Genomic DNA, 26424 nt, shown 5'->3' with positions numbered 1-26424 from the left:
TCACCACTCTGGTTCAGCGAGGGTCGCTCACCACCGAGGTTAGCCGTGGCCAGGAATCCAACTCGGGCGCTGAACTAAACCAACTAAGCGAACCAACTTAACCGGTCGCTCGCCAACTCGTACCGGGTCGTCGGTGCCGTCGGAGGACTCGTGCTCGGAGCCGGACTCGTCCGTTTCGGAGCTGGCGCCGTGCGCCGGCAGCTTTCGCTGGACGTGGGCAACGCGGCAGAATAGGCCGAGGCGCTTTCCTGCCGCTCCCACCAGGAGGTTGCCGGTGGTCGGACAGCACGCCAGGCACAACGGCTGCTCCTTCACGAAACAATTCCCAACAGGATGAAACTTCACAAAATCCGACGGTCGTTATACTGCGCCGACTCACAGAAGCGGCTCTGGGTGTGTTTGTTGCGTATTGTGCGCGGTGAGGGGTAGCGGAGAGGGTTAGAGCGCTGCGCTACGAACCCGGCGAGCCGAGTTCGATTCCCGCTTACGGCCAACATCGGCTACAATTTTGGCAGAGTGATCTTTAGTAGAATTCAAGGCTGAGGTGCAGGAAAAACAATGATTCACGGAGAAGAGCTGGAATATTGGGGGGGGGCAAACCACCACAAAATTTTGAAAGGCAAGAGGGGGACACGTCTCATGCTCAGCATTCATTCTACGCTCACTTCAAAGTGACGCAGTTTTCTAATTTACGGGGACTTTGTTCGAATTCACAATTACGCGTGAACCGCCGCCGTGACCTCGGAGTAAAAAAAATGGCAGCCCTTCAACTGCCGCCACATCTCGCGACCGCGGCTCCGCGCGGCTCCGCGACGCGCTGGGGCACGGTTGCTCCACCTGCATGCTGATCTCGATGACGTGGGTGGCCGACTCGTGCGAGGGCGACCTCTGGGCCCCGTGCTTTTGCCGCGACAGCGCGTGGCCGGCCATGCGCACGCGGTACCGCGGAGTCGCCGCCGCCGCCGCCGCCTGGCCGACTGGCGTCACGCCGGCAAAGTCGTCGCCGTTTGGTGGCCGGGGCCCGTCGGCGGACGTGCCGGCTCTCTGGGCGTGCTGCGGCGACGTTTGGCGCCAGTTGACGTACACTCGCACCGTCGGCGGGCTCCTCTTGCTGCTCTCGATCGTGGCCACGTAGTCGCCTGCAAGTGACACGCGTGCCACAGTTCTGTACGCGGGCTTTCACAGCCGACGTGTTGTTTCGCGGTTAGTTTATTTTGGGCGAGATCGCCGTGTAGGTATAAAGTCATTTTACAAAATGGAACCAATCCACCACCCTCCGATTAGCACGGCTCGCTATGTACGCTGCCAAGTTCAACATACATACACATAACGAAAGAGCCAAATAAATTAGAGCGTCAAAATATGCCAAATCAAATGGCGCATATGCCCACGTGACAAATCTATTTAAGCGGCTGTCCGGTGGTGTCGGGTTATTACTGTATACCTCCATGATCTAACCCCAAACAACCTAATAATGAATCGTAATATTGGTCGTACGTGTGTCTCTACGGGTTTAATACAGTTTCCACGGTTTGCGTGGCCACGATCGCACTCTTGTGGCTTGTGTCTATAATCCGCTCAGGTTGGTGAAGAGGGGGTGCCAGCCAATGATCAGCTCACATGCAAGCCGTACAAGGGGACTGAACTTCAAAATGCGCGTGGCGAAACAATGAAACACATTTAAAAACAGGTCCATGGTGTGCACGGAGGTATTTAAAGTAAATGTCTCAAATATAATCATTGTCAAGCGAAACCTTTTCTGACATGTGATGCTCTTTACGTGGTAAGGGGCAGAACAGCGTGAAGGAGGAGGGGGGGGTGATCACTCCGAGGATGCGAGCGTGGCGAGGGAGACTTGCGCGTTAACAAGATGCGCCGAGAAGTCTGGAATTTTGTTTACGGTTTCGTCACGGAGGTGTTCCAGCGGAGGGAGACGGTCGGGGATATTTACCCAGCGGGAGCTGAGGGCACATCACGTGCCTGCAATCAACCCTACTCTAAGTAGAAAGTCCCGCGCTTGCTTCTCGGTGTTTTTCACGACTTGTCACCACCTCGTCCTTAAAAAACCCGCCACTATGGTGACTTATCCCCGACAACAAAACACCAACTCGCACACTTCCCCTTTCGGTGGTCGAAAACAAACTGTGCGGTGTATGTAATCTGTTGTTCTTGAAGGAGTTTCAATATTTGTCACTCCTGAGACTTCCCCACGGGGCACTAAAAACGGCCGCAATTTTTACTGTACATACATTTACTGTACCGCGCTCGTTTATGGTTTTTGGAGAGGGCACGAAGCCGCTTGCCAACAGTTTAAGTTGCCGTGGGGTTCAAAGACGAGCTAAACTCACACCGCACGCTCTCCAACGCGGATGGGAAAACCTACAAAGTATCAGAACCTCAACGTGAAATAAACCTCGTGAAAGCACCGTGCTGAGGCAGTGGTGACACACGTGATACCGCGTTGTGCTATCAATCCGACGACCTCAGTTCGTACCTTGACCGTGGCTAACATCGGTGGCGAGCGATATCTGAACTATTCCGAGGCCCACCGTTTGTCAGTCCGCACCGATTCACCGAAATGAATTATGGTCGAACTACCGTGAACGATACGACATTAGGAGGCCTCTATCCAGCAGCGGATTGACAAAAGAGCTGCAAATTATATCATTATTATAGGAAACTGTTAAACATGCTACATTTGTCTGCTGTTCAAGAGGGTGGATTTCATGTGTAAAGGCTATAAGATTAAACATTGTCACAAGTGATTAATTGCACACATCTTATACTGAATTCACAAAATAGATCATTAGCATCACTGCGGAGAATATAAATAGCAAAACACATCGCCATTGCGGTTGAAGGGAAGTTAAAAAAAATGTTTTATTTTTTATGGATGAAAGTATGTCAATTTATTTAATTAAATACTGAGAATACATGAAACAACACTGCATCTCTTATGCAGAGTAAATTATCAACTAGATTTATGTTCTGCCACCGTGACCGAGTCTCTTTGATGTTTATGTTCTCAAAGCTTACTATGCCAATTAGATTTATGATCAAATATTAAATAGCCATTCAAAAATGTATCTTTTAGAACTTCGCAAGAACGGGCACCCACTTGAAATGACACAAATCTAACAACCTTCAAAGAGCACAATTATCCCCCCTTTTGCCTTTAAAACTCAACTACATTTTCACAATTGTGCACTTGGCGACGTTGTGAGACGAGGGGCCCAATCGCAGAGCATCGCAAGCCCTGCGTGACGAAGAACGGCCTCTCCCCAAGGAGGAGACAAACTCCCAGAAGAAAAACGTTGGGGAGCGGCCAGGAGCATCCCGCCGTGAGTCACGTCCGCCGCATGACAGTACATTCAAAACGAGATTTGTATTTTATTCACAGAGCTATAAACTCATAATAAAGGTTTTTGCGGTTAGATCGCGTTATTTATAAATGTGTCGTAACCCTCCACCACCCGACACGGCCAATCAGCAAAAAAGTGTCACGTTGACAAAAGACAAATAATTCACTACTTTAGCCCACCGGTGTGTTGAAGAGTGAATCCACAACATTAACAGTTTGAGGAGTACGACGTTTTGCTGGTAATTACATCCAGCATCATCGGGCAATTCGCCAGAATAGTAAAGCCCTCGCTTGCTCCCGGTCATAAATAGAGCAGCAGGGTGACGTCATCATTTAACTAATTCAGGTGCAGTGATTTGAGGCGGAGGGAGGGGTATTGTAATTATATAATCGATTGGTAATCAGTCAATGGTTGTGATTAGTAATGAGTTGTAGATTAGTAATTAGTTGTAATGTGTGTTATTGGGATTATATGCTATGTTAGTAATCCGTTAATTAGTATGTGTTTCCCCTATAAGGAATTGTAATATGTATTATTTAATAATATGCTTCCAAGCCGCACTAAGCCTGTAGCTGTCAGAGCGATTAAAGTTATTTCTATTTCTCTCAATTTCAATGGATTCTCTAATTAGTCTTTGCCAGTAATAATTAGTTTTACACAACACTTCAACGTTATCAAAATCAATTGTGTCATTGTTGACGAGCATGTTCTGCCACTGCCGACAGTTGTGTTTGAGATAATTTAATATTTATTTGGTGTTCTTTTAGTCTTATGCTGATGTTACGTCCCGTCTGTCCAATATAGCATTTGCCACATAAACATTGAGCCGATATACACCTTCTGTTGATAATTTAGGTAATGCGTCTTTAGTGCAAGATACTAGTTTTTGAATTTTGTGTACTGTACCAAATCTTACTGTATTGTTTTGCTTTTGCAAAACATGGGCTAATTTGTTAGTTACTCCTGAGATATATGGAATTTTAATTGTTTTAACAATCTGTTGTGGATTCACTCTTCAACACACCGGTGGGCTAAAGTAGTGAACTATTTGTCTTTTGTCAACGTGACACTTTTTTGCTGATTGGCCGTGTGGGGTGGTGGAGGGTTACGACACATTTATACATAACACGATCCAACCCAAAAACCTTTATTATGAATAATATTGGTCGTGAAAGCCTACGTGTTAAACAGAGCTATAATTTAGCCAAATGAAGTGTGAAACCAACGTTTACGTGATGGGGGTTTCCCCCCCTCCCTGCGCATTCATTTATAACAGACTCACCACATGTGATCAACTGGTCTAAATCACGTGCAAACTGCCTGGATTTGAACCCATGATCTCAGCGGCGGGGGAAGGGGGGGGGGGGTCCTGCGCTCTGACTCGGCCCATGTCACATGCGGATTTCCCCTAAATGTGACCGCAGGTCCGGAGAGCAACAAGCAGAGGCCGTGTGTGTGCGTTCAGTGGAACGTAACGGGACACTTTATTTTTGGGAAGCGGAAAAACCGCAGGCAGAGGCGGGAAAAAATGCACAATTTTAACACCAGTAAAGAAGTCTACTGCTTCATTAGACTTCCTTTGCCAGTACCAAAATGTAATAATAGGGTTTTTCCACTTTTTTTCTGGCAACAAAACTGAAACCTTTTTGCAAGGATTCATGTCTGCATTAACCACAATACCTGCAGTCAAAATGCAAACAAAAAACATACTATGATAATATATGCATTGTCCTTGAAACCCCGAGCCCTCATTACTTTGATAGTGCATTGTCTTTGAGCTGTACGCCTTTTGGCGTCATCTGGTCGAGCACCAATTGGGTCGAGGCTCAAAAGAAAGCCGTCCCTTGGTGTGGACTAATCAGTTTCAAGGACAATGCATATATTATCATAGTAATTTTTTGTTTGCATTTTGACTGCAGGTATTGTGGTTAATGCAAACATGAATCCTTGTAAAAAGGTTTCAGTTTTGTTGCCAGAAAAAAGGGGAAAAACCTTATTATTTTAAGTCTACTGCTTGCAACAATGCATAATGGACACATTTGTGCAGCTGCGTTGGTCGTCATGATAGCACCATGCAACGTCTTGATTTAGGATTGAGGAGAATATTTGATGGTAGCAATGGGATGGGTAGCATAACGAAGTGTAAGTCACTATCCCCTTTTGCTCATCCATTGCTGGACGAAGGCCTCCCCCCCATGGCTTCATCAGTCATGGGAGTCGTTTCATCATACCTCACCACGATGGGCATTGCCAATGACCAAATGACTGCAAGTCACATGGCACCATAGATTTTCGCCAGGGGGTGGGGGGGGGGGGGGTGTGCTGGGCCCGTACCGGTCTCGCTGTAGGCCATGGCGGTGACACTGTCTCCCGCGGCCGGGAAGGGCCTCAGGGCACGGGCGGTGGGGCCGAGCTGCACGGGCAGCAGCAGGGCCCTGGTGGCGGCAAGTGCCAGCACGGTGCGCGAGCCGCTAGCCAACAGCGACGGCTCCTCGCACACGGGCAGCACTTCCTGCCCGCAGAACGGGTGGCAGCCGTACACGCGCACCATGGCCACGGTCTGCTCTCGACGAGAGACAAGACAACGATGATAACAAGACAACGATGATAAGACAACGATGATAACAAGACAACGAGGATTAGCGAAGACAACGAGGATTAGCAAAGACCACGAGAATAAATGACAACATTGGCGAAAGCTGACAAGTTGATTTTGTTCAATCAGGTGAGGACTCAAGAGACCAGGAAGTCTCGTTTGCACGAGTGACCTGGAAATAACGAAACGAGACACGTGAAACACGGTCAGCAAACCTCCATTACTGTGTCCACGTCTAATCACCAGGCTCACCACCACAACCACCACCACCATAATCACTTCCACCACTCACGCTCTACCACCATGCTCACCTGCACCCAGAGGTGGATCTAGAAACTTCCCAGGTGGGCAAGGGAGGGGAGATTCCAAAATGCCAAGGTTTGTAATAGGGCCCTATATTACAAAAAACACACATTTATAACTTTTACGGCAGCCTGCACCACCCCCCTCCCCCCTTTGGTTCTCAATCGTAAAAACATTTAGAATCTTAATACATGCATAGGATTTGATGAAACAAAGTAGTTGTACTTACGTGCCAGTGCTTAATTTGTGTTGAGGATTTACCTTCTAATTAAATCTGGCCATGTCTCACACCCCCAGAAAGGGCATCTCGCACCACCTGGTTTGGCGAAATGCGAAATCAGAATAGCTTGAGGTCCAGCTAACCGGGTTGAACTTGACCAATTATGGATTTGCCAATGCTTCCACCACCTGCTCACCTCCACAACCACAGCCAATATTATTTATACCTCCACGACCAGGTTCACTTCCACCAGCAGTCTCCCACTCTCAGCTCCACCAGAAGTCTCCCACTCTCACCTCCACCAGAAGTCTCCCACCCTCACCTCCACCAGCAGTCTCCCACTCTCACCTCCACCAGAAGTCTCCCACTCTCAACTCCACCAGCAGTCTCCCACTCTCACCTCCACCAGAAGTCTCCCACTCTCACCTCCACCAGAAGTCTCCCACTGTTACCTCCACCAGCAGTCTCCCACTCTCACCTCCACCAGAAGTCTCCCACTCTCAACTCCACCAGAAGTCTCCCACTCTCACCTCCACCAGCAGTCTCCCACTCTCACCTCCACCAGAAGTCTCCCACTCTCACCTCCACCAGAAGTCTCCCACTCTCACCTCCACCAGAAGTCTCCCACTCTCAACTCCACCAGAAGTCTCCCACTCTCACCTCCACCAGAAGTCTCCCACTCTCACCTCCACCAGAAGTCTCCCACTGTTACCTCCACCAGCAGTCTCCCACTCTCACCTCCACCAGAAGTCTCCCACTCTCACCTCCACCAGAAGTCTCCCACTCTCAACTCCACCAGAAGTCTCCCACTCTCACCTCCACCAGAAGTCTCCCACTCTCACCTCCACCAGAAGTCTCCCACTGTTACCTCCACCAGCAGTCTCCCACTCTCACCTCCACCAGAAGTCTCCCACTCTCACCTCCACCAGAAGTCTCCCACTCTCAAATCCACCAGAAGTCTCCCACTCTCAACTCCACCAGCAGTCTCCCACTCTCAGCTCCACGAGCAGTCGTTGGTCGCTGCAGCCCTAAGGCTGTGCCCGGCTGCTCGCTGTGTGCGATGCTATCGCAAGGCGCGGCTGTCCACGCCGGGTGAGCCTCGCACCGGAGTAAGGAGAGTGGGAGGAGAGTGAGTGCGGAGAGTAAGAGGAGGGTGAATGGGGAGGGTAAGTGGGGAGAGTAAGAGGAGAGTGAGTGAGGAGGGTAAGTGGGGAGAGTAAGAGGAGAGTGAGTGGGAGGGTAAGTGGGGAGAGTGAGTGGGGAGAGCCCACCCACTTCCGCGTGTCCGCGCTCAGCTCCTCCCACAAAGCAGCAGCGCTCCAGTGACGTCACGAGGCCCTTCCCCCTCGTCCGGCGAAGTGCTCCCCATCATCGATACTTATTCAATTAGTTATAAAAGAAAGAACAATAAGACTTTTAGGTAGCAATGAACATTACCTAATAATAGTAATAATAGCTATGCAAGAGTGATGTCAATCGCAATGCAATGACTCTCATTTTGTAAAACACCACAGCATTGCAACGTCGTCGTAAGTCAATGTTACATTAGTTTACACACGTGACGCTTTTCTGGCACAAAGCTTCATCGTCACATTTTAAACACAAATGCAAAATAACATTAGAAAGATTCTAAGCAATCAGAAAAAAATATGCACCGTACTGTATATTTTTTTTACAAACGAAAATAACGCGATGCAAATATATAAAGACAACGTTGTGATGGTACCATGGACTACGCAAGCGTTGGGCAGAAGCACAAATATCGATACGACTCAACACATGAATTCGTGAATAGCTGCCAGGAACATGAATATTTATTCACAACAATAAAGCAACGTTTCTGGCAATGGCTCGTCTTGACAGCGCTGATGCGGGACTAAATAAACCCCCAAGGGCTTGGAATTGGCAGCTCTAGCCGCTGCCTTTTGTTATCCTGATAATAAACTAAGTGGTAAAACTGGCTTATGTGTGAATAGCCTTACCTCGGGACAATAGGGGGTATGATTAAGCACAGCAATGGCCTTAGCTCATAGCCTCTCCTGCGTGCCACTGGTTTATGGCCCCTATTGTGCAGGGGGGGGTGGGGTGACGGCGTGGTGTCACGTGCTAGGCATGAACAATGTTAACGAGTTATCTGTCTAACCGATGGAAATTGAGGTACAAATAAATAAATGCAATGATGAATATTACAACTATAAAAATATATACATATTTATTTTAAGTTAACCTGTAAACTATTAAAGTTTTAATTTGAAAATACAAATATAAATCAGACGCTGGTCAGAAAAATCTGAAATATGATATTCCAAAAAAATGAAAACGTTATACATTACTCATCTCCAGTGTATATGTGGAGTAGAATATATATATTCAGACGCATATTATGTCCCCGCATGTGACAAATTGTAAACAAAAAACATACAAATGTACCGTAATTTCTGCTTCCAGACTTTTTAAGCTGTACAAGTTACTTGTAATTTATTCCACGCAAATGAAACACGTGGGGTTGTGTATGAATATTGAGCTTATAGTAATAGTTTTTACCCTTTTAGCTGGCACAAAAACTGACACCTTTATACAAGGGATCATGTTTGCAATAACCACAACACAAGCAGTCAAAAATGCAAACAAAAAGAAACAACTCTGATAATGATATGCACTGTCCTTGTTTGCATTTTTGACTGCTTGTGTTGTGGTTATTGCAAACATGATCCCTTGTATAAAGGTGTCAGTTTTTGTGCCAGCTAAAAGGGTAAAAACCTATTACTATATCTTGTTACTGGCAAAGGGCGTCTCATAATATTGAGCTTCTTTCGCACCTTACGTAGCCAACCATGCTCGAAGTCGCGGGGGAAGGACAATAAACTTAACACAAAAAAACAGCTCTAAAGAAATTACTTTTCAATTTCGACATAAACTGAAGTGGGTTTGGTGAAGCAATACACTCATTGAAAGAATAAAAAATCATGCAAACCCCAAAAAACATTTAAATATTCGGGAGACGTTTCCCACAATTTGCTTCTTGCAGAATCTCGTCTTCTGTGGGCTTCGGCGAAAAGTAGAAGCGACGTTCTTGTGATGACAATTCAGTGCTCTTCATTGTACTCTCAGGAAGATGAAACTCACAATGAAAATACCCTAATTCAGCTGTCACTTCCGCGATGCGTAACAAAACTTGTGTGCTCCAGATTATTCTAAACGAATTACAAACTTTGCTTTGGAGAATGCAAAGGTGCAGCGCTTCTGTCGCTTGCTGATGCCGTTTATGGCAGAAGCGTCGCGAATCGACGGACATTGAGAGCCCCCCACACCCCCCAGACGGTATTTGGCCTGATCTTCCACGCTGGCCACACACGACCAGTAGAAGCCTCACTGTGCCTCAATCATATTCTTTTGTAGGGTGCTCTTTTTGGGATGTTGGGCTTCATATGAGAGAAACCCAAGCGTTGCACAACATGAAATGGGCACCCCACGCAATTATTTCTCTTTCAGGCACGTATCAGTTGGGTTTGTTTGTAAGGTCCGTATTTGCTAAAGGTTTAAGCAAACACGTGTATTTACAAGGGCAGTGAGTATAGATTCCCGGTCAGTGGGTGGCTGGTGTGGTTCCTGAGTAGCGACCTTGTTTGGTACACCAGTCGCATGGATAATGGAGGCCTGATACAGACCTGCTCAGTGTGATGTAAATATTTTTTACATTTCATAGAGATTTTAAATGAATGTCTTGCCATCGATGTGGAGTCCATCTCTCCATTTTGGAATGTGCAACATAGAGACAACTCTAGTGCATTATGGGGTAAAACACTCAAAAAGTTCCACACAGGTAGATTAAAGTATTCATTGCTGTACTAATGTACTGCAATTTCCCGGTGACCCCACAGCCCATTGAATTTGGGATTTTCGCTCCATGTGATTCACCAAACCTTGCCTCCAGGAAATACTCTCTGAGTCTCAATATTTGTTTCAATTGTCTGGCCATGGGATGTTTGACCAATTTGAATGGCATGTGATATGAAACCAACGTACTGCGAGAAAACCCCAACAAACAAGGGACATACTACCGCTCAAAGGTCTGAACAGGTGTGTTCACAACCAATTTGCTGTCCTGCCATCTGACAACCTCAGATTTCAAGCGGGTTTACATGTCTCATGAACCAGCATGATCCACCAACCTTTGCATCCAAAGTTCACAGGCATGCGCCATCATAACCCAACTGTGCCACCCTGCTTCATTTGACCTGCGACAATGCCCCATTGCACACCAGTGTCATCATGATCATCATCATCAGCAGCAGTAGTAGCCATGTTCAACCCACTGCTGCATGAAGTCCTCACGCAAGCCGCCGCCATCTCTCGCGAGGCCAGCGTAGTGGGCTCACCACCATGAGTGCGCTCATCTCCACTAACTATCAACTCACGTTTACTTGTCACACTGTTCCATTACCGTGACAGGAGACAAGACGTATAGGTGTGCTCGGCAGGGTGGAGAGCGAACAACGGGTGCAAACTGACAGGTCAGCTTGCCCTGCGCACAGTGAGGCACATAGCACGTTAACCTCTATAACACATTGATCGCGGAGTAATAATAGCCCTCAGTTCCACGGAATAATAATAGTCGCTTCATTATCTTTTGAACAAAACTACACAAACGCTCGCAAATTAAAGTGTCCAGCGTTGTAGTTCGGCGGAGGCGGGCACGAGACAATGGGGTGCGCATTTAAACGTCAGCAACACTGCGTTAATTATTCGTTTTTAAGTACACGCTAACTTAAAACATTCACGACATATTGAAAAGGGAAGAGATACAATGGGTAATGTTGACGTGACATGTCTATTACCCGGGTGTTGGAAAGGGCTGTGAGCGAAGACACTTTCTGTTTAAACCAGTAACAGCAGAGTTCTAGTAGAATTATTACTAATAATTAGAGAAATTACATTTTGAGTTCTTGGATATATAATTAATGATAATATTTATTCATCCTGGATAAAAGGCAAGAGACTGGACGCGATGCATTGACTGAGAAAACGATCGGTACAATAAGCCAGGAAAGAGAGCACAAGATCTGCATAAGCAATGTGAACGGTTGGACGCAATTGGGAGTACTGCATCGAATACAAGTTCTTGATTAAATATCATGGACAGATCTAAACGGAAGATAGACCGTATTTTTTTTTTTAGAAAGGACACGGCACACAGTGAGAGAGAGAGATGCGTGTCTGCATTGATAGGGGCCCGATGATAAGGTCGAGTGGTAAGAGTATAGCTCAACTTCTTGATCGCGCTATTCCTGGCGGAAGGGGCCTGTACTGGAGGGATAACATCGATTATTTTTTGCTTTCGACGTCACGTAATTTTCCATTCCGACAAAACATGGCAAAAAAATCATTGAAGCTCTTTGTTGATTTTATTCAGCACGTGGTTGGCAAGTCTGTGATATAAATAATGAATGTACCATAGATTTGGTGATCGTGAAAGTTATGGAAAGCAGATGAGAGTTTGCTGCTATTGTTTGAGTATGTGCCATGCAACAACAGGCCTGTGCCTGTAAACGTTCGTATTGATTTTTAAACATGATAAATCATTCCACTTGTCGATTTTCTTTTTTGTCCAACGCGGCGTTTCATATATTGGGGTTTCCCACGTGAAATATTTCGATGAATAACGAGCAAATCGACTTTAGAGAAGGCCAAGCTATGCGTGGTTTTACCCGTATTGCTAAACACGAATGGTAGAAAGTCTTATTCTGTACAGCAGGTGGCAGCAGATGAATGGGGCAATGCCGTGGCAGCTGTCTTTAACCTGGTGATTTTGAACATGTCCCGCCCATAGCGAAACATGTCGACTCCAATGCTGCAATAGACGTGTGTAGTTGTTCAAATTTGTGTTGTTGTGATAATAGGGTTTTCCCCTTTTTTCTGGCAACAAAACAGGTGACTTTACCGAAAGAGCTAAGAATAGGTTTATGATGTTAAACACCAAAAGGCGTCCTCTGGTCTAACACCGTTTGAGACGAGGCTCAAAAGAAAGCTGTCTCTGGTGTGGACCAATCCGTTTCAAGGACAATGCATATATTATCAGAGGATTTTTTTGCATTCTGACCACAAGCATTGTGGTGAATGCATACATGATTTCTTGTAAAAGGTTTCAGTTTGGTGTTTTAACATCTTAACACCTAAATTTTGATTAAAAATCTTTCGTGACTGCAGGGATTCATATTCTTGGTTCTTTCGGTAAAGTCACGTAGAAGGGAAACAAGAATATCAATATCTTAAGAACCAAGAATATGAACATCTTAACACCTGTTTTGTTGCCAGAAAAAAGGGGAAAAACCTATTATCATATTTTGGTACTGGCAAAGGAGGCCCCATGATTTGTGTTGTTATTGGTGCTTGTGTTTTACATGTATGGCATTGAAATCAAGCTCATTATTTAACCCGGAACACCCTTGTGAAATAACATTTTCCTATATACTACATTACTACGGTGATGGAATATATGGTAAAAGTGAAAGATGCAGCCATGCAATCGCTTACACATGAAACTGCTGGCAAGGTGATACTATAATACAACAACAAGCAATAATGTGCAGCTCTTTGTCAATCCACTGCTCGGTGAATGACGTGGCAAACATATCTCTAGAAACTAAGGATGTAATTCCACATTTTTTATTCATCCTTAAAAACCTAAAATTGGACGTGGTTTTAATGAATACAAAAAAAAATTCAGACTGATCCGAAAATATGACATCACATGAAGTGACATCACTTCCATCACGTGATGTCCACGCAAGTGGCGGCATCCATACGCTGAGGTCACTTTTGTTGGCACGAAGATATACGTTAAACTAGTCATTAGCATCGTGTTAATAAACAATCAGAACATTTGAAAAATTATCCATAATTGTCCTAAGAAAATCTAGAATCTGAAATTATTTTACATTTGAAATTCATCCCTACTATAAAAGTACTGGCCACGACTTGCTATGTCTAATATTATGTTCAACTGAAACAGATTGTGCAGTCGCATGCGCCCCTAAAATGGCCCTGCGTGCCCAGATGTGCAAAGGAAATCAAATTTAGCAACGTCATCAATAAATAAATAACTGTGTCAACCGTTCCATAAAAAAGAGCTTCTCTGGGTTCACAAGGAAATCATTTGCACCTAAAGTGGCGGAGAGTAATGCAGGTGATGATGAAAATCTGCAGCGATACAATTGAAAATTACTCTTGACCTTTTAAGTTCATAAGATTAACATGGGGATTGCCACTTCTCATTAAATGCTGGTTGGCAAATTACTGGTAATGCGCTATCTTCAGCTGAGTGCGTGATGCGTTTAATTTAGGTTGGGTAAAAATAAAAGGAAGATACGAAATGCATGTTCCTGCTGAGTGACCTTGGCCCTTTCCGTGCTATTTAAGTAGTTTCAGCTTAATCACCATATGGACCAGAACACAGAAATACACTTTCATGTATATGTTAAAAGCGCTGCTTTACAAAATAGATAACTCTTATTTTCACTTTACATAAATCGTATTTTACAAGCATTTGGCCTCAGGGGAATTTGTATTAACGTTTCCAAGTGGTTAAACAGAGCACAGAGTGTGTGTGTTGTTGCTCTGTCAGGAAATACCGCTTTCTGGATTTAATTCCCACCACAAAATCGGCCTTAATGCGTCCCAATCAAGGGAGCTGGGATAACCGGAACGTTTCAAAGCGCGCACAACTGTTTTTTTCATATAAATTTAACAAAATTGCCGACATTTTGCACGCTATTCAACATTTCTCCAGTTTGCGGGGAAAAAAAATCGTCAGTTATGGTATATTTGCATTTTTGCCAACTTGCCTACATTGATGTGAATGGCTCACTCATGCTTTGACATCGTACCTACTACGATATAAAATAAAATAAGCATTGAATTACAGAACTGTACAGCATATGTCAAACAAATCTACAGTTTTAGATGCGTTGAAATGATGTGCACTATCCTGCAGTTTGAGTGAGCAAAACAATTTCTACCAATTTCATTTTTCCCCCCCATAACAACCAAGACCAAAAATAATTATATAATTAGACAGCTTCGTTGTCTTTTACCACGTTTATGAAGAAAATAACTATCACTGTTTTACCAATAACATGATCATATAAAACATCATAATCGTAAATGTAATATTCTCTATCGCACTATTTGTTTGCATTACCTGAATGTATTTTATAATTTTATTTGACAGAACACGTTACATGCCAACTTTCAATGTTTTTATTTATTTATTCCACTTGCAATTGTAATCCTGTAAGGTGACAGCTGAGTATGGATGCTGACATTTGGGCTCGTTGTCAATAACATAGGCGTCAAGCCAAGTGAATGGCTATGCTGTATTATCTGTTGAACTTACGGACGAACTGAATTTGTTACTGTCATTGTAAACCCTCCAGTGTCACACTTGTGGGTCAAGGCAGCTTAGCTTGTACCTTTTGTGAGAGCGTACACTTTCGTCAAATTAATAAGCACATTTTGTTGGAATAGATTTATATTAATAAAAAAAAACCCGTAATGGCCTTTAATTAATTCAAACTGGGCTGCAAAGACATGTGCGGAAGGCTTTATTGTCCTTGTAAATTAGTGTACTTCCATCACTACAAAGCTGGATTCATTCGTTACGTTTCATAATGACTTAATTTTGGAAAATGTGCGATTTAAGAGTAAACAAAAGCGTAATTACACGATGACCGTGCACATTGGCAATTAGAGCCTTCTCGAAGTCTCCGCAACACCGTATATGAGCAAACACAAATCAAGACAAAGATCCCCAGTATAGCCTTTAACAGGCCGCTGGGTCAAGTGCTGTTAACGAGCACCTATTAAGGCCACCACAGCACACACGAGGCGTGGAATACCCAGAATACCCAGCACCGCACCTGGTAGGCAACCTTTGTGCTAAATGAAGGCTGAGTCAACCAAGTGGAGGCCCAAGATTGGCTCGGATATCACTTACAAATTAAGCTAGCCATGGTCAGAAATCAAACTCGGTTGTTTTGAGAGAGAAAAAGGGACCTTTTCTAGCAGTGTCAAAGTACGAAAAATATATATTTTTACTCTTTCTGGCAATAAAACAGGTGTTAAAATGTTCAAACACCAGCTATAAACCTTTTGCAAAGAGCCATGTCTGCATTAACCAAACAAAACATGCTCTGATAATATATGAATTGTCCTGGAAAGGCCTTTTGGCTTTCTCTGGTCTGACATTGGTGATTCTAGGCCCTAAAGAAGGCTGTCTTTGGTGTGGAACAATCAGTTTCAAGGACAATACATATAATTAGCGGAGCATGTTTTGTTTGCAAGGTCACCACAACTATGTATGGTCAATGCAGACATGATTCATTGAAAAATATTTCTATTTGGTGTTTGACCATCTTAACACGTGTTTTATTTTCATAATATAATAAAATTTGTGAGAATTTTATTTTATTATGTTTCATTTTTATTATTTTATTTCATTCTACGTGACTTTACCGAAAGAACCAAGAAGATGAATCCCTGCAGTCACGAAAGCTTTAAATCGAAATTTAGACGTGTTTTATTGTTATTCGGTTGGTTGGGTTCGTACCAAGGTGCACGAATCACCAGGTCGCTGCTCTCCACCGAATCATGCACACCCACACACACCTCCAATAGAAGGTTGTAACAAAAGAAGAAGAAGAAGAAGAAAAAAACAGCTAATCAATGAGGCCTTTCTTGGTGCCTTCTCGCAGAGGCCATGGAAAAATTGATCAGCTCAATATTTGCACTCCGGGTGACGTCTTACCGACAGAAACCTGCACATTTACTGAAATGAGGATAATGAAAGGAAGACTGCTTTTCAGCGCAGACGGGCGATGTTTACAGACCCAAAATCTTCCTATCTACATTTGTGAACCAGAAAGCCTTTTTTTCGCCGACACTAATTCTCAAAATGATCTGCAAATTCCCTTGTTGGCGATGTGCACGGTGAAGGGAATTACAGCAGTGCAGGCCAGTGTGTTCTACAGGGTGCCAGAATGAAACTCCATTACGTATCACATGCATAGGGTGTGTAAAACCATTCGTAGACTCAAGCCTCAACGACGCTCTTGCTGCGGCTTGTGATGGTCAACTTCTGTGTCCGTGAATGCGGACTTGGCCCCTACTTGTGTGTATGCGTTTTAGTGGGGCAATGGTTGGAGCGTTGCCCATTGAATCCGGTTGTCTCGAGTTTGATTCCCATCTGCAGCAGCGAGTGATATTGTAACCTGTCCTTTGCTTCCTCCATCCGTTACCGACCCGCACTGACCAGCGTGGTGAAGTATGAGATGTAAAAAAAAGAAACATCCACGATTGACATGGGGGTGTCTTCATCCCTTCATTGTCAGATTGAGAAATGGCTGGAATTTAGATATGTTTACATTTGAATTTGATTTGTGCTAATTATATATATTGAAATGTTAGTTTCCGTGTCATTGCATGTGTGTGCGCCACTCGATACCCTGGGGACATTTGCAAACGAGATGTTCTATTTCGATTTAAAGCTTTCGTAACTGCAATGATTCATCTTCTTTGGTTCTTTCGGTAAAGTCACGTAGAATGAGAATAAAATAATAAATTGATAAAATAAAATAACACAATAATATTCTCACGACGTTTCGGCCACAACACAAGCGGCCTTCATCAGGTGAAGGGACGAGACTGTCTGGTAGGACAGCGCTGGAGTGAGTTGTCCTACCAGACAGTCTCGTCCCTTCACCTGATGAAGGCCGCTTGTGTTGTGGCCGAAACGTCGTGAGAATATTATTGTGTTATTTTATTTTATCAATTTATTATTTTATTCTCATTCTACGTGACTTTACCGAAAGAACCAAAGAAGAGAGATGTTCTATCTCATGGGGATTACCCAGGGAAATGTTTTAATAGGAAAATAAAAATCCATGATATAAAGAGCACGCAATAATTTCCCCCTGTTTGCTTCTAGGTTACAGATCGCACCTTTTATGTTTGAAACTAAGCAAACAACCAACTCCACATAAGTAATCTCTTGTAGCTCTAAATGTGTTTTTTTTACTGACCACGTGTTTATATTCACTTTCCCATCCTGGGAGCATAAATCACCCGTAATTGTAAAAAAGCCCCAACATACCTCTGCCTATTCCCCGGTCCCAATGGCTCTTGGCTATTCTCAGACGTCCTTATTTACCAAGAACACATCCCAGTGTGTTTTTATTTATTTACGAGTCCCGTGTTTTTTTTGTACTTTATGGAACCAATACACCTATAAGGGGCTATATATAATTCAAAATAGTAAAAACCTCAACCGCAGCAATTGCGAGATTTGTTGTTTTGGCGGGAAGAGGTGTGGTGTGGGAGTACGTATACAAAGTAAATTAATAATGGTGTAAAACTATGTAAAGTGAAGATATTTTATAACATTTGTCCGTTCAGATTTGTATCACTTTAATGTAACGATTCTGTTCATTACCAGGGACACTGTGTGCTCGAAATACCGGAATAATTCAGAGGTGGCGTCTCCCGATATATCCGTTTCATTAATAAAACTCCGTGATTTCCATTAATAACGAATTCGACTCCATTTCTAAAGAAATGTAAACGTCATTCCACTGAAACCACCGAAAATCAAAATCCAATTGTGAAACGATTAATCCGATGCCAGGGCAATGGACTGAACAGTCCAGGACTCAGTTGGGACTTCGCTGGCGTGCGCTGCTCTGGCTCAGCGTCGACACGCGGCTTGGAGCGAGTCAGCGATGCTCTGCGAAGCCCTTCAAATGACTTGCCTCGGTCGCGCGATTGAAAATGTTTAGCTTTATTTTTTGTTTGTTTTTTAACAGGATGCACGTACCGTGTCCACGCGCGCGACACGGTACGTGCGCTCACGTCGTCTCGAGCTTCCTCTGCGTTCGGTATTAACAGCCACTTTCTTCACGGAGTGTTCATCGTGCGCGCGCGAGGGTGGTTGCGCCACGTGGTGTGTGTCGCGCGCACGTCGAGGGTTGGCAGTGTGTGAATTATAATCGACGCTCGGCTCACGCGCTGTTTATGTGCCACCCATTGAATGCCGCCACTGCACGCGAGACAGCGGTGTGGCGAAGAGCGTACCCCCATGTCGCATTTTTTTCCACCCTCCCTCCCAAAGCGCGAATGTTCGCACGAAGCATCTGCCACTCATTTTAGGCCGAGTTGCCCTAGGGGAGGCTCAGACCACTCGCTGCAGGCGTGTGTTTCCACGAGTATAATGTGTCTCCACCATCTTCGTCGCCCACATCGGCATGCGGGGGGAGACTAATAAGGTGGGGGGGGGGGGGGGGGGTCACGCATGCTTTACTGCATATACAAAAATGAGTCTTGTTAAAATCCAAATTGTGTTATGTCACGAGACAAAGCTTCCACCTGATTCGCTCTTAAAGCAGTGCAATCCCTCGTGTTAGAGGATCGCCTACAAAGAGAGGAAATGTTTGTTTACCCTTCATCACCGTTGTGTTTTTATTTTACCAGATAAGACCCACTTGGATGCACAGTTCTTTTTCACAAACGACCCGGCCACAAATGATGGCTCAACGAAGTGGCTTGTCATGTGGAAATGTATAGCAGTCAAATACTCGAAACGCATAATTCTAAATGTAGAGGGAAAACCCGGACAACCCAGAGAAAAATCCACACGACCAACGGTAAGAACTGCAAACTCCAAATATACGACAGGCGTCAGGGTCGGGATCAAACCCACGACCTCCTGTATACCAGGTGAGGTAGTTAACATCTCGCCACCGCGGTGGCCCGATTAGGATATCTGGTTAGGATTTGGCCAAATATCTCGAGCAAGATCCTCTTGAAAAATAGACAATGGACTTGAGACTCGGTGAACCTCGGAGTGGAACAATCAGGGGATGACATTGTTACACAAGAGCACACAACTCTGAATCAACACCAATGACAAAGACGTGATGTCATTTTGTTTCCAATGAAACCGGCCGGATGGCTCAGTGGTCGAGCAACTGGCTTCACCAACGTCCAACAAGGAGATGGAGCAATGAAATTAGTTTTGTGTTGTGCAGGTGCTATGTGGATTTATTATATTGCAGCTTTGTAAGAGGGTGGGCGGTAACTTGGGAAGGCTTTAATCTAATAGTAGATTCATCATGGCTGATGATGATTAAGAATACATCAAATTAGATCAAGGTTAAATGTGTTATGGTTGGCAACACAGATTTGGTTTTGACAAACTGCAATGAGTGATCTTGATTTGAAGCTTTCGTGACTGCAGGAATCTATACTCTTTGGTTCTTTCGGTAAAGTCACGTAGGTAGAAAATCTCTCATGCTCACATGTTCTTTGCATTGCACTCTCATGCCTTTGGATTGCACTCTCATGCTCACATGTCCTTTGGATTACACTCTCATACTCACATGTCCTTTGGATTGCACTCTCATGCCTTTGGATTGTACTCTCATGCTCACATGTCCTTTGGATTACACTCTTATACTCACATGTCCTTTGGATTGCACTCTCATGCTCACATGTCCTTTACATTACACTCTCATACACACATGTCCTTTGGATTACACTCTCATGCTCACATGTCCTTTGGATTACACTCTCATACTCACATGTCCTTTGGATTACACTCTCATACTCACATGTCCTTTGGATTGCACTCTCATACACACATGTCCTTTGGATTACACTCTCATACACACATGTCATTAGGATTACACTCTCATGCTCACATGTCATTAGGATTACACTCTCATGCTCACATGTCCTTTGGATTGCACTCTCATGCTCACATGTCCTTTGGATTGCACTCTCATACTCACATGTCCTTTGGATTGCACTCTCATGCTCACATGCCCTTTGGATTTCACTCTCATGCTCACATGTCCTTTAGATTGCACTCTCATGCTCACATGCCCTTTGGATTGCACTCTCATGCTCACATGTCCTTTGGATTACACTCTCATGCTCACATGTCCTTTGGATTGCACTCTCATGCTCACATGTCCTTTTGATTGCACTCTCATGCTCACATGTCCTTTGGATTGCACCTGTTGGGTTGCACTCCCTCGTCGAGGAGGCCGCTCTCCTAGCATACAGTTACATGCTAATCTCTCACATTAACATCATGCTAATTTCTCACATTAACATCATGCTAATTTCTCACATTAACATCATGCTAATCTCTCACATTAACATCATGTTAATCTCTCACATTAACATCATGCTAATTTCTCACATTAACATCATGCTAATTTCTCACATTAACATCATGCTAATCTCTCACATTAACATCATGCTAATTTCTCACATTAACATCATGCTAATTTCTCACATTAACATCATGCTAATCTCTCACATTAACATCATGTTAATCTCTCACATTAACATCATGTTAATCTCTCACATTAACATCATGCTAATCTCTCGCATTAACATCACGAGCCCCGGCCACTTCTTTATGACCCTTGGGCTACACCCATTTCAAACCGTTTTAAAACAGTCTGCCTCAGCAGCAGATCATGCTTTCCCACCTGATGACGGACGCTTGTGTTGCGCCCGAAACGTCGTGATTTAATTTGTTTCATTTTATACCTACGTGACTTTAAAGAGTATGCAGTGGGTGATATGACGAAACTGTTTCTGAACAATGTTTTAATGTGTTAAAATCTCAATAAAAAATCAGTGTTCGTTTAAATACCAAAACAATACTTTACGTTTAATTTTTTTCTATTTTATTACCGTTAAATGTTTACACATTTATCACCCATGGAAAAAAAAGTAGTTTATTTTTCAGAAAAAAATATATACTTTTATAAACGAAACGTCCATCGCGTAAACACGATTGCATTCAATTTGTGACTAATGTACCGTTGCGATTCTGGAGCCGTGTGAATTCCGTTTACCCAAATCGTGGCCCACTTCTACTGCCTGTCGCAGACATGACAATTCAGAAAGGCGGCGCGGTGCGACACAGCACGAGCGAGCGGGTGCACGCGACACCGCACGGCGAGCGGCGCTAGACACCTCGGGCCCGCACTGCGACCGCGGCTGTCACAGCCACACCGTCGCTCGCGACGTCTCGAACGTTCACGACGTCGGCACGGAACGTTGCCTACCGTGGGAAGATGGAAGTAACTAAAGGTAAACATTGCTCGAATTGCTTTTGAAAGCCGACACCCCCCCCCCCCCCTTTGAAAGTGGAACATTAAAAGGGCCCCATTGAATGTGACGGGTTATAAAAAGGGACACTGTTGGTACGAGAGAATCATCGATTGCCATTAACCCAAAACCCACTCCACATTTCCGGAAGGCTCAACCAAGACACGTGGTGAGCTGGGAGCCCCTGGCCACTGAAAACCCCGGCAACTTTTACCAACCAGAATGTTTTTTTTAGTGCAGTATTAATGTCGACGAGGGGGCTGCTAGTCATTGAAGTAATAAAACGAAACGTAAAATGAAGATACGCGTCGCTACTCGATTACATTTTTTAAAGCTTTCGCATTTCCCCAGCCTCTCTAAATGGCGAACACTGCTTTAACAATCAGGCTGCTCGACAGTTTACTTGTTACTTCCAGCTCTCATGCCACGCACCTCCACGCCAATATTAAACCGGTAGAAACTTCCACAGCCCATGATCACGGTTGGAAAATCACTTAATGTGAGTGTGTGTCCATCTGGAGTGTAGCTGTAGTGTGGTAGTTAGTGCGCCGCACTACGAACCCGGGAGACGATTATCTGAACTAGTCCTGGGCCTCCCCTAGGTCGACTCAGTCTCAAATGAGTACCTGGTGCGGTGTGTAAACATCGCCGCTGGGAAGACTAAGGCGGCCGGGCGTGGTGCTGGCCACCCACCCCCTTATGTACCGTGCCGGCCTTCATAGGTGCTCGCTAACAGCACTTGCCCCAACAGTCTGTTCAGGCTATACAGGGGATATTTGTCTTTGTACAGCTGTGTGGACTGTTAAAATCAAATGGAAACGTTTTGAGATGAAAGTTGAGGCAATGGGATTCCAGTTGATCCGACGGTACTGTGGTTAGAGTTCAAATCCCGGTTAAAGGGTTGGACTCGGCTCATTATCATCCCAGGGTGGTCGATAAAACGAGTACCACGGTGTGAGAAATCAGCAGGGGGTGGCTTAAGCTGAGACTCGCGAATACGCTTTGAGCCTTTGAATGCAACTTCCCAAAAGCTGCCTGCACAACACATCTGACGTTTCCCTTAATTCTATTCACCTATTAATATAAAACAAATACAAAACAAAAGAATGTACATTCTGTTAGTATTAGTTGAGTAATGTGTTGATTGAAAACGTATGACGTTTGCTCATTTAATGAAGCACCAATACATGCGAAGCTGATGTTGTTCACCCAGCCATTGCTTTTGTTTCGATGTTGGTCCATTTAAGCCCCGTTACACACACAGGATGTCACGATTGTCACGCACGTCACTTCACAATAAACCTGCAGCAGCAGCAGCTGCTAGATATGACCCACACCCCCATCGGAGCAAATCCAGCCGTGCTTATATACCAACGTGTGCTTATATCAGAGGTTGCCTTTTGTATTGTGTGTGTTCAACTTATTTTGCACCGTACGTAGCCAACCGTGCTAACCAGAACTCTGCTTATACAATATATGCTTATATTAAGATTTCACTGTGCCCTTTTCCTAATTGTACATACATGCTTTGCCGTAGTTTGTGTATACAACCACTGTGATGCTGTGTATCGGAGACGAGGCCATGACGTCCAATCTAAATGATATGTCATTCACTATCTAATCAGTCCTTGAGGAATACATTCACACTGATTCTGATAATCCAGGCTTTCATTTGAAGTTGAAACTATTTCTTCGTGAACGTCTTTCCTGGACGCATCTACATTATGTATATCTTAAAACTCGTGTTATTTATCCAGAAAAAAAAACTGACTCGTTAATTTCTGCCCATTTCCTATTCGAGTAGAACCGAGCATTGGATAATTGCCAACATTATTTTTTGCAAGATGAGTTTTTCTATCGATTGCTATTTAATTGCAATACTCTTTGCCACCCAGTATTACATTTCAGCAGCAGGGACCAGAGCTCACTTTCGAGGTTGGGAGTGTCCGAAAAGAAAATGCAAATAACCATTCGTGCAAGGTGCACGCGTGTCGTTTGCATTTTGCGAGAAGCAATTGTTGACCGTGCAAACGTACGCACGTGCGCGCGCGCGTGTGTGGTGTGCTGACTCTGGGGAGCAGTAGCACAGCGACTAGCTCATTGCGCTCCCGACCGGGCCAAGTTCGATTCCAGTGTACGCCTAACATCAGTGGTTGGTATCTGGACCGGTTCCGACGCCTCCCCGAGGCCAAAGCAGCCTGCTGTGGTGTGGACAAGCATCACAACACCTCAGAGATGTGTGGGTCTGGCCCTTTGTCACAGCGGAGGGGGGGGGGGGGTGACTACGATGAGACTGACGTTCCATTGCTTGTCCCTGCCTCTTACATTTATGCTGCTGCTGTGCAACAATCCACTACACTGTGTCACTGTTAACATCCGCACGACCGTACCGCTACACATTCACGATTTCACCCCCTTTGCTGCCGTTCCTAAGTCGCTCTTGACTTCCCTTTGTTGAAGACATCCTGGCAATCCCTCACCCTGCGTGCATCAACACTGCGTGCATGTGATCATTAACCCCCACCCACCCACCGCCTTGCCTTACGATTCAATTAACTGTGACAGTTCGGGGGAATCCAATCCGATTAAAGAATCAATTAAATAATCGATTAAATTGTGGCGAATGTAAGCAACCACCAATTGTGGTGGCTGCAGGCAGGGACCTCTTGAGTTGAGACAAAGCAAAAACTATTCCCAGCAACGCGATTCCGTGCGAGCATCGTCGTTGTCGAAGGGCGGTAAGTGAAAAAAAGATTTTCCTCGACGAGTCGATGCGTCGTCGCGTGGCTGACGGTACGCAACGGCACGCACGAGTTATTTTGGGGAAAAGTCGTTTCTCCGTTTCACCAAACGTGGCACTTGCTTCTGGGGTTCATGGCGTCGGAGGCCTTGCACTGATAGGCCTCGGAAAACTTCTCGAAGTTCTGCAGGGATCCAATGACCCTGCAAAAGAGAGACGACCGCGTTCGCGCGCGGTAAGTTGTCGGACGACGACGACGACAACAATGAACGGCACGAAGAACCAATTGCCAAAAACCAGTGGCCAAGAGGCATGGAGACATTTGGCAATTATCTTGGAGATCACCGAGCATCGGCATATTGCACACCGTGGTATCGTAGGTGTTGCGAGAGATGGCGGTGACTTGGGGGGGGGGGCTTTATCCAGCAGTGGATCGACCGTGGCTGTTGTTGATGATAATGATGACGATAGTGCTCATGCCAATGACAAGGGGCCACAGTGGTGGTACAGTGGTTAGCGTGCTGCGTTATGAACCCCAGTGACCTCCGTTTGGTTCCTGGCCACAACTGACGTTAGTCATGGAGTATAATCCAACCCGAACTTGGGCATCTCCTCCTACCGGCGTGGTGAGGCATGGTCAAACAGCCCCCACATCGCCAACATGACTTGGGGGGGCCTTCATCCAGCAGTGGATCGGCGCAGGGCTGAGTTATTGTTACTTCATCATGATGCAAAGGGTGAGTGAGTTGCATTGCCAAGGAGTGTGCACAGCTCTCCGATGTCTTTTTGGTTTGATTGCCGAGTCGTTTGGATTGACGTCCGACATTTCACTGCACGTACCTGCAGCTTGTTCAGGAACGGAGTAGAAGAAAACTCTCAAAGTGCGGAGGGAAACGTCGGACATCGTGTCGAACAACGCGCGGTGTGACCCAAAAACGCACGCCGGGGAAAAGCTGTAGAGCACAACTGCATCATCGGGCTACGAAGTGAAGTGACTTGCATTTGTGTGACTGACCTGAACTTTCCAGGGCTGTGCACGTCTGTTTTAATCGAGTTGCTGGCATACTCGGGTCTGTAATCGCCGCACCACACCTGAAAACCAACACATAGCAACAACATTGTGAATTATTAGGGTGGGTAGGTGACTCCTGTGTAGCTAGGATAGGAAGCTCCTGTGTAGCTAGGTGTTAGGGCACACACCACACGAATCTAGCACGTTGCAAACGGTGTTTGGCGAATCATACATAGATGGAAGCCACGATGGTAACGATGGGTGATGGATGCATCACGGAGCGCGCACAATGATCGTTTTTATTGTTCAGCAATTGAAGCCTTTAAATTAAATTCAGATAATGTAAAAAAGTGGGACGTCAGCTTGATCCAGCAGTTGATTTAATCCTGCCTCATGATGTTGGTGATGTGGATGACGATACCGAAATTGCAAAGGCTGCATTCGCTTAACGGCGATCACATGAGTGTTGTTTTTATTTTACCTGAGCAAAGTTCAAGAAGAAGAGCTGTTGGTGGCTGAGATGGAGCCCGGGCAGTGGCAGTTCTTCGCCATTGTCCTTGACCCATGCCATGTAAGCCTGCACACAACGCGGCCGTGCGTCGAGGACACAGGCGCAGCAGCAGAACGCGACATACGGTTAGCGACGTGCCGTGCAAGAGAAGTCCAACATCAATAATACAGGTTTTTTTCAGGGGTTAGATCGCGTAGATATAAATGTGTCGTTAAACCCGCGCACCATCCGACACAGCCAATTAGTAAGGTTTGTTACGTGAACAGATAATGCCAATTAGTTACAAGTGTAGTGACATAGAATCGGTCACGTAGCAGCATAGCGCTGGCTGCTGGCAGGGGAGGGGATCTGCAGCTCGCAGCAGCCCTGACTGGCAGCAGGCCACGTGAGAGACCAGAGAGGGACGTAGGGGAAAGGTTACGGAGGGGGCACATCGAGAACCTGCTGGTAGGTTCTAGAAGGGGGGCGTGGCCGGGGGTGGGGCCAGGCCACGCCCCCCA

General features: G+C 45.1%; 2 protein-coding genes across 9 annotated transcripts in view; both read right to left on the bottom strand.

The window, feature by feature from the left end:
* HPS3 (HPS3 biogenesis of lysosomal organelles complex 2 subunit 1) overlaps positions 1 to 7893 on the bottom strand; it is a 63745-nt gene extending 55852 nt beyond the window's left edge. The window contains exons 1-4 of one of the 6 annotated variants that reach the window (XM_076072945.1): positions 7350 to 7893; positions 5697 to 7297; positions 838 to 1139; positions 124 to 309 (exon numbers count right to left, since the gene is read on the bottom strand). In XM_076072945.1, the coding sequence (XP_075929060.1) occupies positions 124 to 309; positions 838 to 1139; positions 5697 to 6231 (1023 nt within the window). In that variant the 5' untranslated portion in view covers positions 6232 to 7297; positions 7350 to 7893. Of the gene's footprint in view, positions 1 to 123; positions 310 to 837; positions 1140 to 5696 lie in introns of all 6 variants that reach the window. The other 5 variants (XM_076072946.1, XM_076072947.1, XM_032968219.2 and 2 more) reach the window with 5 other exon arrangements.
* A 13318-nt stretch (positions 7894 to 21211) lies between these two features.
* The window catches only part of LOC116950456 (neprilysin), a 36896-nt gene continuing 31683 nt past the window's right edge, over positions 21212 to 26424 (bottom strand). For all 3 annotated transcript variants that reach the window (XM_032968226.2, XM_032968223.2, XM_032968225.2), the window contains 3 exons: positions 25895 to 25990; positions 25417 to 25493; positions 21212 to 24604 (listed from right to left, as the gene is read on the bottom strand). In XM_032968226.2, coding sequence (XP_032824117.1) covers positions 24505 to 24604; positions 25417 to 25493; positions 25895 to 25990 — 273 coding nt within the window. In that variant the 3' untranslated portion in view covers positions 21212 to 24504. The remainder of the gene's footprint in view (positions 24605 to 25416; positions 25494 to 25894; positions 25991 to 26424) is intronic.

Source organism: Petromyzon marinus, chromosome 39, assembly GCF_048934315.1.
Source record: "Petromyzon marinus isolate PM22_M1 ecotype Great Lakes invasive population chromosome 39, UKy_Petmar_22M1.pri1.0, whole genome shotgun sequence".
NCBI lineage: Eukaryota > Metazoa > Chordata > Hyperoartia > Petromyzontiformes > Petromyzontidae > Petromyzon > Petromyzon marinus.
Note: the sequence above shows the minus strand (reverse complement) of the source record. Positions and strands in the feature narration are given on the sequence as shown.